At 38.4% G+C, this 18992-nt stretch overlaps 2 protein-coding genes across 2 annotated transcripts in view; both read left to right on the forward strand.

Moving 5' to 3' along the window:
- magi1b (membrane associated guanylate kinase, WW and PDZ domain containing 1b) overlaps positions 1-18992 on the forward strand; it is a 1153738-nt gene that overhangs the window by 483887 nt on the left and 650859 nt on the right.
- The window catches only part of wdr18 (WD repeat domain 18), a 97326-nt gene that overhangs the window by 33272 nt on the left and 45062 nt on the right, over positions 1-18992 (forward strand). Inside the window, exon 5 of the mRNA XM_048172276.1 lies at positions 15315-15458. Coding sequence (XP_048028233.1) covers positions 15315-15458 — 144 coding nt within the window. The remainder of the gene's footprint in view (positions 1-15314; positions 15459-18992) is intronic.

Raw genomic sequence — 18992 nt, forward strand, 5'->3', positions numbered from 1 at the left:
CTGTTCTGGAAGAGGAATGGCACAAAATCCCTCTAGCCACTGTGCGGGACTTGTATCTGTCATTCCCAAGACAAAGTGATGCTGTATTGGCCACAAAAGGAGGGCCTACACCATACCAATAAATTATTGTGGTCTAAAACCAGGTTTCAGTTTCATTGTCCAACCCCTGTGTGTGTGTGTATATATATATCAGAGGTCACGTTAACTGAAAATTATCCGTCATTGACGGAATTTTTTTTTATCAATGAAGGAAAAATCTGAAGGCTGTCCGTCACGTTGACAGATTACACTGAGGGTGATCTATTGTAAATTGTAACCGTAATTCTGTCCAGTTGGTGGCGAGTGAGCTCCAATGTAGCAGCAGAGCACTGGATCCAGAACAAAAATTAAACTAACGCACAGGCAAGTGCCCAGAAGCTAACGATCTACCACGCCACATCAAAGAGCGCCAAAACGGTATTTATTGCTTGAATTTCTTAATGAAATGGACAGAATCTGGACTTTGTTCCATATCCAAAGCAACACAAATCTTTAAGACGATTGCGATTTATTGGATGGGAGGCTCACTATGTAGCCTACTGTTTATTCATTAACTGAAAACAGCATATAGCCAAAACATCGACTGGGATTTACGAATCGATATTGGTCTTATGAATGTGACTAAAACAGCAAGGAGAAATTTTAATTGTTTATTAATAAAGTAATGTTTTCTGAATCAGTATCAGCTGCAAAGATGAAGTTGACATTGACTCTCATCATCTCCTCACAGTGGACACGCCTAGAGAGAGAATGCACATTTCATTCAGTTTAGGCTACATAGGCTACTCTGATTATTTCTTTTCATTTTGAATTATTTCATTAAAGTAGATATTTCAGGCTTTCTATAGATATATTTCTCGCGTCTCTGAGGCAAGCAGCCGCTGAGTTTTGGTTCATTTAACCTGTAAGACGCGCTCCAGTTCACACGCCAGAGATCGCGCCTGTGCCTCCATGTCATGATTATATGTTCTGCTATATTTGAGGGGGGCGGCTCTGGAGGAGGGCGAAGGGCGGAGGAACAAAAACAAAAGTCCACAACAATAACAAAAATAGTCCAAGGGGGAGTGGAGGGTGGGAGAAGCCAAGGGGAAACCTGGAGCGGGAGGAGCCAGATGTTAGTCCAGAGACCAACCATGATGAGGCCCCAGGGTGGAGTCGAGAACAGGAGACGCCATAGTGGAGAGTTGAGAGGCGCCACCCTGGGGACAGCCGATGGAGACGCCACCGACGATGGAGATCCAGGTGGAGCTGGCATGCCGGAGAGCCCAACCGACACTGCTGGATCTGGAGACCGAGATGGAGCCGGGACGACGAGCATCCAGGGTGGAGTCCGGGAACCTGAAGACTGAGACAGAGGCGGTGCGACAGAGGATGAAGGAGGAGACGGGGGGAAGAAGGAGCCAGGTGCAACCGAAGGTGCCATCTGGATGACGACTGACCAAGACGGAGCCTGTGGGACGAGGGAGCCCGGTGGAGTTTTGAGGCTGAGGGTTTCCGGAGGAGCCACAGCGGAAGCGACGCGTCGACAGGCCATGGTGGAGTGTTGGGTTCGAAGGCTGGAGGCGGAGCCAGGAGATCCTCTGGCCTAGGTGGCGCTGGTGGCCTGAAGCTTCAAATCGGGTCCATACACTTGAGTGATGGAGCTGAAGAGGGACTGAAGGGTACCAGAGGAGGCTGAAATGATGATCAGGCAGTTTGAGGAGGCGGGAGAGGGAGGCTGGGAGGGAACATACGAGACACAGGCTGGACGGAACCAGCGGGGAGACGGGCAGTTCAGGGCTGGACAGAACCAGCGGGGAGACGGGCAGTTCAGGGCTGGACAGAACCAGCAGGGAGACGGGCAGTTCAGGGCTGGACGGAACCAGCGGGGAAAGGAGACTTAGGGAATTAACCTCCTCAAACACATCCAATAACTCGAAAAAGTTTCCGTGGCCATAGCGATCCCATCCACCGCGGTGAGGTTGTGGGCAGGGCTCTCCTCCCAGCCCTCGAACTCCACTAACACTCCCTCGGCAGCACACGATGTAACGGGCTCACGCACCTGGTCAGACACACCTTGTGGTTTACACCCCGGGGTGACGACTCCTTCCGTCCTCTCCTCAGGTTCGATCTTGTTCGTCCCGGCAGGTTGAATTCCACGGTCTGCGGTGGGCTCTCGTCTCTCCATCGTGCACGTAGTCTGTGGCGGGTAGCTGGTCTCTGGATGTTGAGCGGTGCTGGTGTCATCCTCAGCAGGGCAGATGGTGAACGGAGAGTTGTTGTTCACCAGCACCCACTCCACGTATGTGGTAAAGTCCTCCGTTGGACTGCCCGCTGGAATGCGTGCCTTGGACCGCTCAGGCCGGTGTGATAAAATACACAGAGCGAGCGGTCCAGGAAGTTAGTCTGGCACGCAAGCTGAAGAAAGTCACTGGTGTGTAGTTCCAGCAAGCGGTCTCCCTGCTCCAGGCAAAGAAGCTGGACAGTAGGTAGAGCCATGAGGGGAAAAAAGAAACAAAAAACTGAGGAAAAACGCAGCAAAAAAACAAAACAAAAACCCACTGCTTTGGTCCGTTCTTCTGTTACAGTAGCTGTATATCAACGCACGACAAAGATGAGTATACGAGTAATACTTTAATAAAACACAGGAGATTCCAACAGGGAAGAGACGGCATGTACACACAAACGAGAATGGACTAGGAGTGAAGAAGAATACTGGGTAGATATACAAGAGACCAACAAAAGGAACTAAACAAGGTGATGAGCTAATTAACTAGACACAGGTGGATCAAATGAACTAATCAGACTGGGGAAAACTGGGTCACAGGGGAAACAGAAACACAAGACATGTGACAATATCGTCCTGTAGGTTCATAATTAAAAATGAAAATGTGAACAAAAATAAAAGCAATTATATATGTTATTATTATTAAAATATAAAAATTAAAATGATGGGTAATAATAGATTTTTGACGGAATTTTTACAACCTTGTCCGTATGGACAATGTTAAAGTCTAACGCAACCTCTGAGATATATATATATTAGGGCTGTCAATCGATTAAAAATTTTAATATAATTAATTACATACTCTGTGATTAATTAATCTAAATTAATCTCATACATAATTTTTGCTGTGAAAGTATTAAATATTTCAATTCAAATTAATCAATGCAGGGTTTTTCCTGGGTCAAAAATGGTCTTTGGTGGTGACAGACATGGTCATCCACACAAACAGTAAAAAGTGCCCTACCCACGAGATCTACGAGCCCGATACTGACAATAAAGTACCCGTCACTCTCACTTTAATTCTTTCTTGCACTCTTTGAAAAAAAAAAAAAAAAAAAAAAAAAAAAAAGAAGAAAAAAAAAAAAGATTTTATAGCTTTGTAAGAGAAGATGCTTTTTTGCTAAACCTGAAAAGTATTAAAAAGTAGCATTTAGAAGTTATATTAACTAATAATATAATTTTCTACCATATACAATTGAATGAACCTAGCTAACAACAACTTGCTTTGTTCTGGTTTCACCTCACTCCAGTCTAAATTAACTGATTTTATAGGTAGGCCTAATATACTACTCATTGTCATTTAAACCTGAAAACACTGTGGATTATTAAGGCTAATTTTACTAACCACTCTTGCTAAATGGAGTAAGCACACTTGTGTTCTCACTTCAGAGTTGTTTGAGTAAATAATTCATTATAGACCGTGTGGAAGAATCAGTTGTTGTCATGATTCATTAAAATGAATCTGTTCAAATGAGTCATTAGGTCGCGAATTGGACATTAGCGGACGCTGACGCGTTGCGTGTGAATCGCGACTGTTATTAGGACATTGCAAAAGATTTGTCAACACAGAAAACACTTCACCACTGGATAGGATTTTCTTTTTGTTTACTGAAAGTGTGATTTATGTCAGCTGCACGTGCAGGGCGCCTGTCAGAGAAGATGAGGTGACGTTATTTTGAGCACTATTCACACACAGCGGTTATTCAGGAAAAACATTCTCTGAATGCGCCTCGTGAAACATGGATTCGGTCTTACGAACTTTTAGCATTGTGTCAGTTGATTTAGATTATTATGTGTGAGGTAGAGAGAGTGCAAAGACGGTGCTTACTTTGAAGACAGAGAGAGCTCGCGCGCACGAGAACGGCTCCAGGTTCAAATGTTTTATATATATATCAATATATATATATATATATATATATATATATATATATCAATATATATATATATATATATATATATATATATATATATATATATCAATATATCAGTGGCGTAGCCACGGGGGGCCTGAGGGGGTTTCCCCTAGATTTCTGAGCGATTTTTTTAAATTTTCATGTTGATTTGTTACACTGATGCATATGCTGCGCGGTAAATGCAACAGCTGTTTTTAGACTTATTGGTTTGATTATTTCACGTGTTGCGCGTAGCCTCTGCTGTTATTATCTTTGCGCGTGAGAGTTCGTTATTATGCGGTGAGTGGCAATGTGAAGCGGCACCTGAGGCTTCCCGTTTCCAGGACGCGCATCTCAATGCAGTGAAATCCGGTGGAAGCTCGAGCTCCTAACTCTCCATTCATTTTAACCAATAAAAAGTCGTTAGAGAATCAAGAACCTCTGACTGCAGCGCACACAGCTTTCTTCTCGTCATTATAGTTAATTTGAGGCAGTTTACGTGGCGTTATTTTCTCTCGCTCAGATATTGTGTGTGTGGCTGTGCGCGCTCAAACTTTGTTATATGTAAATCAAACATGCTTTTTCTCTAGAATTGTCTTCTCTCCTGGATTTAATGTTTCTAGAAGCTATTAATTATCAAACTTACATAACTGACTGTTAAAATAACACCTATAAATTGTAAAGAAATTAAGTATCTTTTTATATAATAACTCCATGTACAAATTATATCATTAGTCAGCCAGCTATCTAGATATTTTTATTATCTATTTAATATATATTTTTAAAGTTATATATTTAAAGTTGTGTTTATTGTAGCCTAAATGCTTATTGAATTATTATATTTAGCAAACCACTACTGATCATCAAATAGTACAATATCAGCATGAGTGTAATCAAAATAGTTATGAGTCTGGATAATCTGTAGTTTTTAGAATAGAAATAACGGTTTTTCCACGATTCAAAAAGCAAATTACACAATCAAACAAAATATGTAGGGATAATTTACTTTAGGTTATGACAAAATTTTATTGTTTAAAATTAATTTATAAATGGTTTATGGTCTGGTCTATGTATCCCTGCCTCTGCTGAATTATTTTTTATCCCTGGTGGGGATAAAAAAAATATCCCTCCCGGGTGATGCTACTCCACAAACCACCAACAGAGCATATAAAATACCAAAAATAAAAATCGTTTTTTTAAAACATCGCCAAGTAAAACGATGCGTTTATATAGAACTGTCTCTTTATGACACAACAAATGGGACACTGTTCAGACGCGCATTCTGACTTCACCTCAGTGCCAGGCACAAGTCAAACGAGCGCGGAAAAGGTAACGTTAAGTGACGACGAGGGAGCTTCAGTTGAACAACAGTGAACTGCGGTCAGATGAGATATTGTTAGGCTATGTCGCTAAAACTGTCAAATCAGTCATTATACTGTGCTCGTGGCGCGCACTCAAGAATTGCATGCGCAAATGCGCCGGCGCGCGTTGCGTAATTACTTTATTATAGCTTAAATAAAGCGCAATAGAAACTACGAGCAATGACCGTCGTTTGAAAATGAAATGGCCAAACATGCGATTAAAGCTGCCTCATGTATTTGTTGACATGGTTTTAAAGCTATTGTTATCCAATTTGTTGGTCTTAACGTCTTAAAAATGCACATATGTACTACACCAAGGAAATCTAAATTTTCTCGGGGGAGCATGCCCCCGTACCCCCTAACAAACTACCTCTGTAATTATGAAACTCTGCGTACATGTTCTATAAATTCTATCTAATGAAATCTGAGGTAAACGTGTATTTCTACAAATGTACGCACTTTGAGAGTAAAAGTTTGTATATATAGCTAGTATGCACTGTGATCAAAAATAAATGGGACCAAACGCAATTGAATGTAAAGTTTGTGTCTCGTTATTCTATTAATAACTACCGATTGATTTTGAAATTAAGAATTATTAGTGTCATTGTAGTCATTATTAGTGTCATATATACATACATATATATATTATATATATATATATATATATATATATATATATATATATATATATATAAAATATAGCGGCCCCCTCATTTTTAGATGGGCCCCCCCAAAAATAAAATTCTGGCTACGCCACTGATATATATAAAAATAAATGTAGATATTTAAATATTTATTTTATTTAATATGCGCAATATGTACTCAATCAACCAATTAATCGCTCTAATTTATAAAATAATCATACATGGATTATGGAACCCTCACAGAAAATGATTAAATCCAGAGTATAAACTGCACTTTTAGATAAAACTCAAAAATGAGAAACTCCAAACCTCAAGCATCAAAATATCAAAGGATGTAGCAGCAACAGCATCCCTCCAAGGTCAGCCAGAGATCGCCCTGTGGACTCGCTTTGAGTGTTTCCTGTGTGATCATTGAACCTCAGCGATGAATAATTTCCAGTCCTTTATATTGATAAACTGTGAAGAAGTGGAGGAGTTATTTGATCTTTCATGCTTTAAGCCTGAGTAACACTTCAGCTCTCAAAGCTGGTCTATTTTTCACATCTAATGATATTCCGGTACGATTTTGGTTGTCATTGACATTGCTTTGACAGGATTACGCCAATAATCAAGCCCATTATAAAGAAGCCACAGGCATGACTGATCTACAGACTACATGCTTTGAGGATCTGTCATGAACGACTGGCTGCTTAGTCTTTGTTTAAGCTGGAGGTGTGCCCGTGGCACCGTGGTACACCGGGGTTCAGTGTTACACTGAGTGCACTCTCTCATTACCTACAATCCCCCATGGGGCTTTTGCAGGACCGGTTGCTGTCATTGCAGAGCTCTAGTGAGGAGATATGGGAGAACGAGGTGTGGGTGGCTGTGGTAATAAAGGGGAGTTTACTTCAGGGTGACTCACCCCTCTCTTTCTCTGGACCGTGACTGCCACGCCATCACGGCTGCAGAATGTGGAAGTTTCCAGGAACGCCTCGAGATGGTTGTAGGAATGAATGTCCTGACAAAACATGCTCATGGCTCCCGTATAATCAGCCTCGTCTCACGCTGTTGAAAGCCATTTGAACGCTGTGGCTCCTGTCAGGGTCTCAGGACCTATCTATATCAAAATCAATCAACCCCCATACCTATGGAGTCAGCGATTTTAAAAATTTGTTTGTGGTGTCCGTGGGCATGCGGCTCACACTGTTTAATTGGGCCGAGGCTGTGACACGTTCTGCTCTCGGCTGTTTGAATGATGATTGTGTCATGGGCTTTCTATGCAGGTATTGTCATGGCTGGTTTAAGGCTTATCCTTATTGACTCACAGACGGCTCTGCTGCCACATGCCTCCAATCACTTGTGGCAGACAGCAGGGGGTTCATTCGACGGTATTTTGACATTGATGCATATTCGCCAGCCGCTGTCTTATTTTAGACAGCTGGATGTGTACACATCCAGAAATGAGTGTAATACCCCCAACATCTAAATAATAAATCACAATAAACATTTCTTCTGCCAAGTAATGTAGTTCATTAGTCTAATTGTGAACTGTCAGCAGTTACCCAAGAACTTGAAAGAATTCAACTGCTATGTGGTCACAGGTTCAAGGTCCAAAATTAAAAGATCTTACATCAAAAGATCTTAAAGACCCAAACTTTAGAACAGTAGTATATTTTTTACATATATATATATATATATATATTACATATATATATATTTGATGCAAGGAATATTCCAAACATTTGGAGTTTTGGAGTTTTTAAAAATCATATCAACCAATATTGCATATTTTATTGTTTTTAAGATTTAGAAGACTTAATCCCTAGCACTAACTTAAAGAGATGGCAATAGATTATGGCAACAATTTAAGACTTAAATTGTTACTGTAACATTATATATATCATATACAGTACTGTGCAAAAGTCTTAGGCATGTTAGTGTTTTCACACACACACAAAAAATTTAAAGGTGCCCTAGAATCAGAATTTGAATTTACCTCGGCATAGTTGAATAACAAGAGTTCAGTACATGGAAAAGACATACATTGAGTTTCAAACCCCATTGTTTCCTCCTCCTTATGTAAATCTCATTTGTTTAAAAGACTTCCGGAAAACACTCGGATCTCAACATAACACCGACTGTTACGTAACAGTCGGGATCATTAATATGTATGACCCCAATATTTGCATAATGCCAGCCCATTCGACGCATTAGACAAGGAAAGGCAGTATTAACGGCTGGATCTGTGCACAGACAAGGTAAGCAAGCAAGAACAACAGCGAAAAATGGCAGATGGAGCAATAATAACTGACATGATCCATGATATCATGATATTTTTAGTGATATTTGTAAATTGTCTTTCTAAATGTTTCATTAGCATGTTGCTAATATACTGTTAAATGTGGTTAAAGTTACCATCGTTTCTTACTGTATTCACGGAGACGAGAGTCGTTGCTATTTTCATTTTTAAACACGTGCAGTCTGTATAATGCATAAACACAACTTCATTCTTTATAAATCTCTCCAACAGTGTGTAATGTTAGCTTTAGCCACAGAGCATAGCCTCAAACTCACACAGAATCAAACGTAACCATCTAAATAAATACTTTACTCACATAATTCGAAGCATGCATACAGCATGCATGACGAACATCTTGTAAAGATCCATTTGAGGGTTATATTAGCTGTGTGAACTAGGTTTATGCGATGTATATATAGTCGAGAGCTCGTGGGGCAGAGGGAGCGCATCTCTTAAAGGGGCCGTGCTGAAAAAATCTGTGCATAGTTAATGATGCCCCAAAATAGGCAGTTAAAAAAATTAATTAAAAATAATCTATGGGGTATTTTGAGCTGAAACTTCACAGACACATTCAGGGACACCTAGGACTTATATTACATCTTGTAAAAAAACAATCTAGGGCACCTTTAAGCCAGTTATTTGTATCTTTTGCTGTAGTGTGTCAGTAGGAAATGTCAGTTTATGTTTCCAATCATTACTTTTCCTTCAATTGTAATAATCCAGCAAGATTTCTGTATGCACAAGGAGTCTGACCAAGGAGTCTGACCATTCAGCTGAAATCAGTTCAGTGTTGAATCAGTGCATAAGTGTGTGAGATGATCTGGGTGAATCCACACCAGGCCTCTGAGAGTTGATGAGCATTGCAAATACAACACAAGGCTGCAAGGTGCTGAGAGGACTCCAAACTTGAACTTTATCATATCTGCACATAATCCTGTCTGTATGCTTCCCCATCCAGCACTTAACTGGATGACATGGAAACCTTTCTGTTAACTGAACCAAAGAGCTCTGAAGATCCCTTTTAAATTAGATTGAAATGCAGCCAAAATCTCCCTGGAAAGTGTTCAAATCCAGTAGTCCTTCATTTGATTTTGGGATAGTTTCATTTGTACTTGAAGTGGTCTTGCACCAACTTGGCTTTCATTATTGGCTTAGGTGTTGTATGAAACTGCTTACACTATATACATATGCCTATATGTCCGTCAAATGTTTTTATGGTTAATATAAAATAATTATATATAAAATAAAAACTGAAAGTAGTTGGCCTAATGCTATTTTTCAAGACAAAGGTAAAATTAAAAATACCCCTTTTATTTTCAATTAAATTTACTTAGAAAATGGAGCTATTAGAAAATTAACTAGTGGATTTTTCAAAGCTATAACAACTATAATTTCTCTGTCTCTTTCTGCAGTTCTTGTTTGTACAACAACCAGAAATCACTAGCCTACATTTCTGTCTGCTGTAAGAAAGAGATGGGGTGAAGTTTGTTGATCAGGTTCAATGTCAAAATCGTTTTGCTTTCAAGTCAAATGTCTGAGTCCTGCCCTGGCTTCCTTCGCCGTTTCAACTGAGTCCGTTTATGAATTTTATATAGGTTTATATGAGGTCAGAAACTGATTTCAGTCAGCTCTTCAAGCTACAGATCTGCTGGCCTTGAATGGACTTCATCTTCATTATAATGGATAGTGGATTGAGTGAGTCAGTGCAATATATTGCATTTTATATAGAAATAAATGCTGCCTAAAGGTATGTGAAATGAATAAGCTATATGAAAAGTTTAGGAAATAGCACTGAAAATGCAGTCATGACAGAATTTAAAGGACATTTCTTTTAATGTTTCAACTAGTAAGTGGGCTTTTTGTTTCTTTATGGGAGTGCCTTTAAGTATGGGCACTTTTTAATTGAACCCATTTCAGTGGAAAGTGGTGCTTTTCAAGAGTGGAGACGCACAGACGTCACTTATGAGAGCGATGCATATCCACTGGCGTGGAGAGAGTAGAGCAGAGCGAGCATTTTCAGTTCATTCTTGTGCAAGTTGAGCTTCACGTTCATACACGAGCGTGAAGCTCAACTTTCATAGGAATGATCTGAGAATGGTCGTTTTGCTCCACGCACCAGCGATGTTCTTATGCTGACTTTACCTTGACAACACTCTTCGAGCACGGGCCAAACATTTTTTCTCTCCGGCCCGCGGGCTACCTTTTAAGGAACCCTGCTCTACATACTCTATTGGTCCCATTCACTGCCAATATAAAGCTTGGACGTCTCAGGATATTTATTAATATAACTCTGATTGTGTTCATCAGAAAGAAGAAAGTCATATAGACCTAGGATGGCTTGAGGGTGAGTAAAGCTTTTAATTTTAAAGTGAACTAATCCTTTAAGACAATAAAAAGCTTACTGTTTAGACATTTTGGGCTTGGCCCTTTTTTTGCCCAGGAGTGTACTATAATGCTGCTTTTTATTTCTGAACTGTAATCATGATATTTGTTGGTTCCAGTCACTCCCTCCCATTTGTGTTCTGTCCCCTTTAGACAAAGTGGTCGCCATCAGATTGCCATCAGTCATGTTGATCATTTTGATGTTTAATCTGTCCCACTGTTGTTCATTAGTCATCTGAGCTCAATAGCATGATCTACAGTGGATTACAGCCTGTCAGTCATCTTAGATGAATTATTCTGTCTGTCATTGCCGTGTGGGGATTCTGGGAGGTCATGTCGCACAAAGAGCTGGGCTTGTTAGCACAAGAGGGATGGAGAGGTGTCTCTGTGTCAAACTGCAGACCGATCACTTTTGGGTGTTTAATGATGTGGTTAAAAATGTCTGACGTCTGCATGGTTTGACAAACTAGAACAGAGTTCAGGCAGTAACTGCCCACCCAGATGCACCGCATGACCTTTGACCAGAGCATTGGACAGCCTGATTTATTATGGGCAGTTAATTTTGTTGAACATTACATGACCTTTGCTCTACAAGTTTAGAAGTAATCTTTTATGCCTATGGTTTCTCATAAAGGCTCATTCAGTTTTCAAAATTTGAATTATCTCTGGTGCAAGTCATAGACTGATATACTGACTGGGCATATTAATTGGCTGATATTTGACCATTTAGAAAATCAACATTGGACGATAACCATACCAGTAGGAAGATTAATAGCAGTCATTTCAACATTGGAACATAACCATACCAGTAGGCAGGTTAATAGTAGTCATTCTACTTGGTGTTTTGAAAAATTTTAATCAACTTTTCATTTTTTTATTATTTCATTATTATTTCACTATTTTCATTATTATATTATATATTAGTTTTGCTGTTGTCATTTGTAGTAGATTTTTTTTCTATATTTATAAATGGCTTTCTAAAGTTTTTTTTTTTTTTTTCTGTTTTTAGGTTTAGTTTTATATATATATATATATATATATATATATATCTTTTTAATTTAATTGTCAGTTATAAAATTATAAAAAAAAATATAATTAATATAATACAATTATTTTAACTGTAATATTAAATTTAAAAAGTTTTTTTTTTTTAGAATTATTACAATTATTGTAATTATAGATTTATAATTATACTGTTCCGCATCTCTTTTCTCAGTCAGTAAAGGTGACTATCCGATAATGGGCAGTTTCCTTTCGCTCTTGACATTTTATGACAGGGTCATGGGCATTGGTCCTTTTCAGCCAAAATTATTTTATGGTCAGTTTGTCTTCTTTATGATGGGACATCAATCAAGCTGGACTAGTGCAGGAAAGGGTGTCGGAGCTCCTCTGTTAAATTCTCATTGCACAAGCTCACACACAGTATGTTTTTGCTCACTAAGTAGAAAACTTCCACTTACATTTTATATTTCCATTGATTGAAGATCCTTTAAAAAGTAGTTGTAAATTAGTGAATAATGGTTGTTCTCTAGCTCTGCAAGAATAGACCTTTCACTTGGACTAAAAGTTTGTGTTGTTGGCTCAGCAAACTCACTGCAGAGAACTTGAGCTTTCCAGTTCTGAGCTGTCTAATGTCCACTTCAGCACTTTCTCTGAGACGATAACACTGCATTACCCCTGAACCAATAAGAGACCATCAGACTTTTTGGCAAAAGTGTTGCCATTTACGCTGGAAGTTGGAACAGAAAGGTGTAGATGTTGGAGAGATGGAGATCTTTTGTGGATTATATCATCCTGAGGGAAGCACAATCCTGACATTCACAGAGTGATGGTTAAGTCTTTGTCTTTTGTATTCACTCTTATCTGTGTCTCTTTATTCTTTTCTCTGTCTGCCTCTCTCATGATTCGTTTCTAGATTGATCAATGCAAACATCAAAAATGTAATGATTTAAGTTTTTTTTATCCATCTGAATCACATTGGAAGATCTGATGCAAAAGAACATTTCGTTCACAAATCAGATATCGCAATTTCTCTCATGAACTCTCACAAAGGTCAAGATTTTAATTGCATTCTTAAATTTGTGGACCATTTCTACCATAAAACTTAAGACTTCAGAAGGTTGCGTAGAAGTCTTATGGTCCACGTTCTACTTACTTTAGAGACAGAGACAGACAAAGGAAGGAAATGTCGTGCCTCACAGGAACACTGTTACATGTATAAATACACACAACCTATATAAAAAAGAGGTAATCTAACTAAACATATAAGCATATACATATATTTTCTAACAACACGTAGTGCAGACTCTACAAAAGAAAAATTTAGTGCAAACAGAAACAGTGCAAAAGGACATAGGGACATTAGCATACATACTTAGTAAACTTAAATGACAGACAGATTCACATTATAAAAAATACAAGCAGAAGTGACATAAGTGCTTCAAACAATTGTGATGTACAGTATGTGCATGTAAACGTATGTGTTTTCCATGTGAGTCTGGATGGCATTGAGGTTTTTAAAGTGTCCAGTGCATATACACAGAGAGAGTACTGGTATACCAAAGATCTTTGCACTATAATATGCACTGTCCACTGTAGAGTATTGTGGCACTGTAGTCTTCATACCAGCTGGTCAACAGTCTCTCAAGGGTTTCCGCTTTAGAGTGTGGTGAGGATGGATTGAGGGAGACTTGCTCTTTTCAGCCTGTGGAGCAAGTGAAGGCACTGCTTGGAGAATGATGTAGTGTGTACTAGGTTGTCAACAGAGGTGGTCAAGGTGTGCACCTCCAGGGATTTAGTGATGCTGAGGGGTGGTTATTGATAATCTGTTGTGGAGTAAGGAGGATATTACATTGTCCGTAGAATGGTTTGGACAGTAAGCAACCTGGAGCAGGTAGAGTTTGTTAGGGAGACTGTGATGCATGACTAACCTCTCAAAGTACTTCATGATCCGGTTCAGTGCTATGGGAAAGTAGTCATGGATGACTTCTTTGGTACTGGTGGTGGTGATGAGACATGTGAGGATGACAGCCTGGCTCAGTGAGGTGTTGAAGATGTCTGTAAGAACATCTGTCAGCTGTTCGGCACAGTCTCTTAGTACATGTCCAGGTATGTTGTCAGGACTCCCAGCTTTGCATGGGTTAATCCTAGATAGGGTCTTCCTTACATCGAATGAAGACAGACAGATCACCTGTTCATTGGGAAGTGATGGTCTTTTCCGTGCAAGTATGTAATTCTGCATTTCAAACCGTGCATAGAAATGGTTGAGTGCATCTGTGAGGGATGTTTCATCATCACAGGCGTGTGGCAGGGGCTTGTAGTCAGTAATGGTCTGAATGATTAATTAATTTAATTTTTATTTTTTATTTTTTTGCATACAACTGTTTCGCCTTGTTGATACCATGGGGCAGATTGTCTCTGAGGGATGCTTTATCCCCTGGTCTCAATACAAAAATACAAAATAAATCTCAGGTCTTCAGCATCCCACAGACCTCTGCTGTCAGCCATGACTTCTGGTTGGCACGTGCGGTTGTTAGTCTTGGTGACTGTCACATCATTAGTGCACTTCTTAATGTAGGCAATGACTGTTTCAGTGTATCCTTGCAGGTTTGTGTGACTGTTGTTGGTTATTCCCTTTTTGAATGTTTCAGTCTGTGTCCTGAAAGCAGTCCTGGGGCATTGAGGTAGCATACTCTGGCCATACTGTGATCTGTTTTTGAACCGGTTTGGCAAATTTCAAAAATGGTCTCTATGCTTTAATTAGCATAACAGATATGTGATTTGAGATATGTGGCATGCGACAACCCTGTATACAGTTTTTCCAGTTGTGTAAAACCAGGGCCAATGTGGTGTTAACATGTTGGTAGAACTTTAGCAAAACAGTGTTGACGTTTGCATGGTTGAAGTTACCAGATACAGTGAAAAGCAGTCACGGTGTTGGTTTGTTGCTCACTGATAGAGCTGTACAGTTCGCAAAGTGTATCCCTAGCATTGGCTTTCAGGGAAATATCCCTCATCTCATGTTGTGTGACTTAGAGTTATTCAATAGAGTTGAATAAAGGCCTCTTTTCATATGAAACTTTTATGGTTCTTTTGAACCCTTTTTGAAGCTTGAAAGCCTCACAATGGAAAAGAATGACCAGTATCATATCATAAATTATGACATTTTTATAGTAAACTTCATATAAAAAGCAATATTTAGGATTAAAAAAATTAATGTTATTTGTAAAAAGTCTTTTTACCATAAAATTTTTTAAAATTAAAAAATGTATACAGGTATATATATGACTATGATTTATACACTAACGTAATCAAGGTGTATTTTAAGAAGTCTAAAAGGAACATAAAAAAAATTCTTCGAAATTGCCTCGTGTTTCAAAAAAGATTGTCGTTTTAATCTTGGACATCCTTATTTTTATTGACCTCATGTCTTTCTCTCTCCTCATGTCATAGGTTTGGGAAATTTCCTCTGGGGAGATGCTCCTGTCCGTCCTCTTCGACGTTGGCATCATGTCGGTGACCTTTGACCCCTGCGAGTATTTCCTTTTCTGTGGAGGCAGTGACGGCAATATTTTTCAGGTGTCTCTCTGCAGCACGGTAAGCACTTTGAACGCCAGCATTTCCTGATCTTTGTCATTTATTCTGAATGCATGTCCAATGAGACCTTTGTAATAGAGTTTTTGACACCGTTGTGAAGTTGTTTATGAGACATTTAATTGGCCCATAGCACATGGACGAGCAGCCTGTTGTGGTTTCATAAGCAATAATGCACCCTGTCTTATCTTCACTGCATTAGATGGAGAAGATTACAGTTATTTTAACTGGACTCCTGCTTGGCAGCGATTAGATATAAATAGTGTTGAGTCATTTTCCATCAAATCTCCATTTCTTTTCTTTTACGTAGTCCTCAGAGTAAACTTAGTCAATTTGATTTCTGGTGTGAAACATTTATATGCTGATATTTGTGATCCTCTGTCCTGATCCTTCAAATGTCTCCTCAGCATTGCTGGGAACTAAAGTGAGTGATTTTTAAGTGTTATTTATTTTTCTGTTGAGCTGTCCGTTTTGGTCCAGGTCAGGGCATCTTAGAGAAAGCACTCGGTGCTGGAAGGTAAAAATGGATGTGAAACGAATGTATTTCCTCACATTCTCACCTCACTTCACCTTTACACCAGAGGACTCATTTTAAAGGGAATTTCAGATGAAACGTATGCAGGTGTCATGGCCATTGTCAGTTTCACTTAAAGCCCATGTAGTTTTTGTTGGATTGTTGGAAGTAGGTTATTCCCAGCAGGTGCTTTTGGCTTTGAGAGGATATGAGGACCTGGATGAGCTCAACCAGCAGAAAAATCTGCTTACAGAGAACATTGGTATTGAGAATTATGTGGTTTGTAGGAATTACTGTTTTTGAAAGGGATAGTTCAAAAAATTGATGTCATTTTCTCACCATCATGTTGTTCCAACCTGTATGACTTTCTTCTGTGGAACATAAATGGAGTTTAGCAGAATGTTCATGCAGCTGTTTTCCATGTAATGTAAGTGAATGGTGGTGACCAGGGGCTGTCAAACATCAAAAGTGACAAAAAGCACCATAAAAGTTGTCCATATGACTTGTGCACTATATTATAAATCTTATGAAGTCATATGATAGTTTTGTGTGAAGAAACGTACAGAAATGTATATTTTAATTTACTAATAAAGTCTCCTTTGCTGCAGCTCTCTATATATACACATATACATCATATATAAACTGTGGCTTCTCATTAATTGTTTGTGGGGATCTGTCAATATTAAAATTCCAGTACTGGCCAATATCAGTAAGCCATTATTTTCTTTATTATGGCCAATAGCTGATAAATAGCTGACATTTAAATTGATTTTGTCTAAAAAATAAAAAAAATTTGAAAAAAATAATTTTAATTAAATGCTGAATTAAATGCTCATTAAATGCTGAATTTAGGTATCACAACAGTATAATATACTAAATGAAAAATGTATATATTTTTTTTTAGAATGCTGTAAACTACATTTAACAGAAATGAGCATGCACAATTAATATCCCATATCGGCCGATACTGACAAAAAAAAAAAAAAAAAAAAAAAAAAAAATACTAGCCAAGAACCAATATGGTACCAATATAATATATTGTTCATCCTTTGATTTTTACCTTGTGAAAATCAATAGTTGAAAAACTCCCTTAGATGATAAGAGTAGAAGGAAGAAAGAAATATTCGGAGGAACCAACACTTGGCAATGTGATCCCATCCTTTCCTAGTCAGCACTTGATGAAAATGATTTTTTTCTTTTCACTGAAAAGATTTATTTTATAGCGTTCGCCATATGATAATTAAAGTATTCCTGAGCTCATATTGAAAAGCCACAAATCTAAAAGGAGATGCTTGAAGCAGAATGTTTATGAATAAGCATGTTTCTTCTTGAGGCAGTATTTGTTTTTTTGTTTGTTTTTTTGCTCTATATGCATGTCTTAAGCCGATGTATGTGTGAGAGAAAGCATGTGTTTCTGCATGTGTTTCTAAACATCTTTAAACTGAGGTGAAACTGTGTGCGATTCATTCCCAATCTGTCCAGATACATTCGTCATCATTCTTGAACTTTAATCAAGGCATTAATGAGCTGGTAATGACATGCTTTTTCAGCCTCTCGGTTTTTCATTTTGTTCCTCGCATCTGGAGTCCCAGCCAGCCTTAGAAGTCTACAGGGTTTCCTGATTTATTTATTTTTTCATGTCTCTAAAACCTTTCAAGATTTTCAAAGGCTATTTATTGATAGACTCATCTCTTTGACTTCTAACGCTGGTTTTTTACATTCTTAATAATTTTGGTCTACTGTCTTAAAGTTGATTTCATAGTGCGATTAATTGGTGGGATATAAGAAAGTGTTAGGAGTCTTGGAAGTCTGACTTCATTCCAAAATACCAGCCTCAATCTTCTCGTTCTGATTGGGTTAGATGTTTTCCTTTGAACAAAGTAAAATTTTTGAAAACTAAAAATTCTCCCATCAGGGCTAGAAGATGTGCCTTATGGTTTTATGGTGTATTAGATTTCATGTCAAAAATGATTATTTATTATGCAGTTGTGACCTTATACATTTCTGTTAACCTTCTCTTCTCAGTCCAGCAGTTTTATTGACCTCTTCACCCCACCACAAGGGTTGAAAGTGCTTACTCAGCTCAGTTTTCTTTCCCCTTGTTCCTCAGATTGTCTTTTAGTGTTGAACAAGGGTTGAATTTGTCATATTTAGATAGAAAAAGGCTTTCTGACAAGAAAGCGTAGAATTCCCTACCTGCTTGAAGACGAAAGACACAGAGGGAAAATAAAGAGATGCGAAGAGAAAAATACAGAGAGAGAAAGTGTTACTGCTCAAGGTTTTTAAAATCTAATCCTGTCAAAGCTTTCTGCATCAGAAAGACATCTGTTTAACTTAAACTCATGCTCTGAACAGCCCTGCTGTATAAAAACGCTTGATTGTAGTGGCTATACTTGCTTTTAGAGTTTATTTTCCCCATCAATGTTAGATTAAAGGAACATTTCAAAATGAAAATCCTATCATCATTTACTCCCCCCTATGTTGTTGCAAACTCAAATGGCTTTCTTTCTTCTGTGGAACACCAAATTAAAAAATTTGAATAAAATTAATTTGAACTGGAGAAAAAGCAGAAGTGTCATATACACTGCCCGGCCCAAAAAAAAAAAAAAAGAAAAGAAAAAGAATATATGAATGGATCATTATTACAGTGATTATTATGTTTCTAGCATGTTATATGTTTGGCAATGGTTCTTATAACCCTTAAAGATGGAGTGTGTAGCTTTTCATTTAAAAAAAAAACATGTATGAAGACACATCATGGCCATATTCCAGGATGACAATGTCAAGATTCACCAGGGTTAAAATTGTGAAAGAAGAGAGCATGAAGAATCATTTTCACACATGAACTGGACACTTCTGCGTCCTACACTTTAATTTCATTGAAAGTTTTTGGGATGTGCTGGTATAGACTTTACAGAGTGCTCACCTCTTGCATTGTCAATACAAGATCTTGAGCAAAAATTGATGCACCTCTTGATGGAAATAACATCACAACATTTATTTCCATCGAGAGGTGCATAATT

Source organism: Megalobrama amblycephala, linkage group LG21, assembly GCF_018812025.1.
Source record: "Megalobrama amblycephala isolate DHTTF-2021 linkage group LG21, ASM1881202v1, whole genome shotgun sequence".
NCBI lineage: Eukaryota > Metazoa > Chordata > Actinopteri > Cypriniformes > Xenocyprididae > Megalobrama > Megalobrama amblycephala.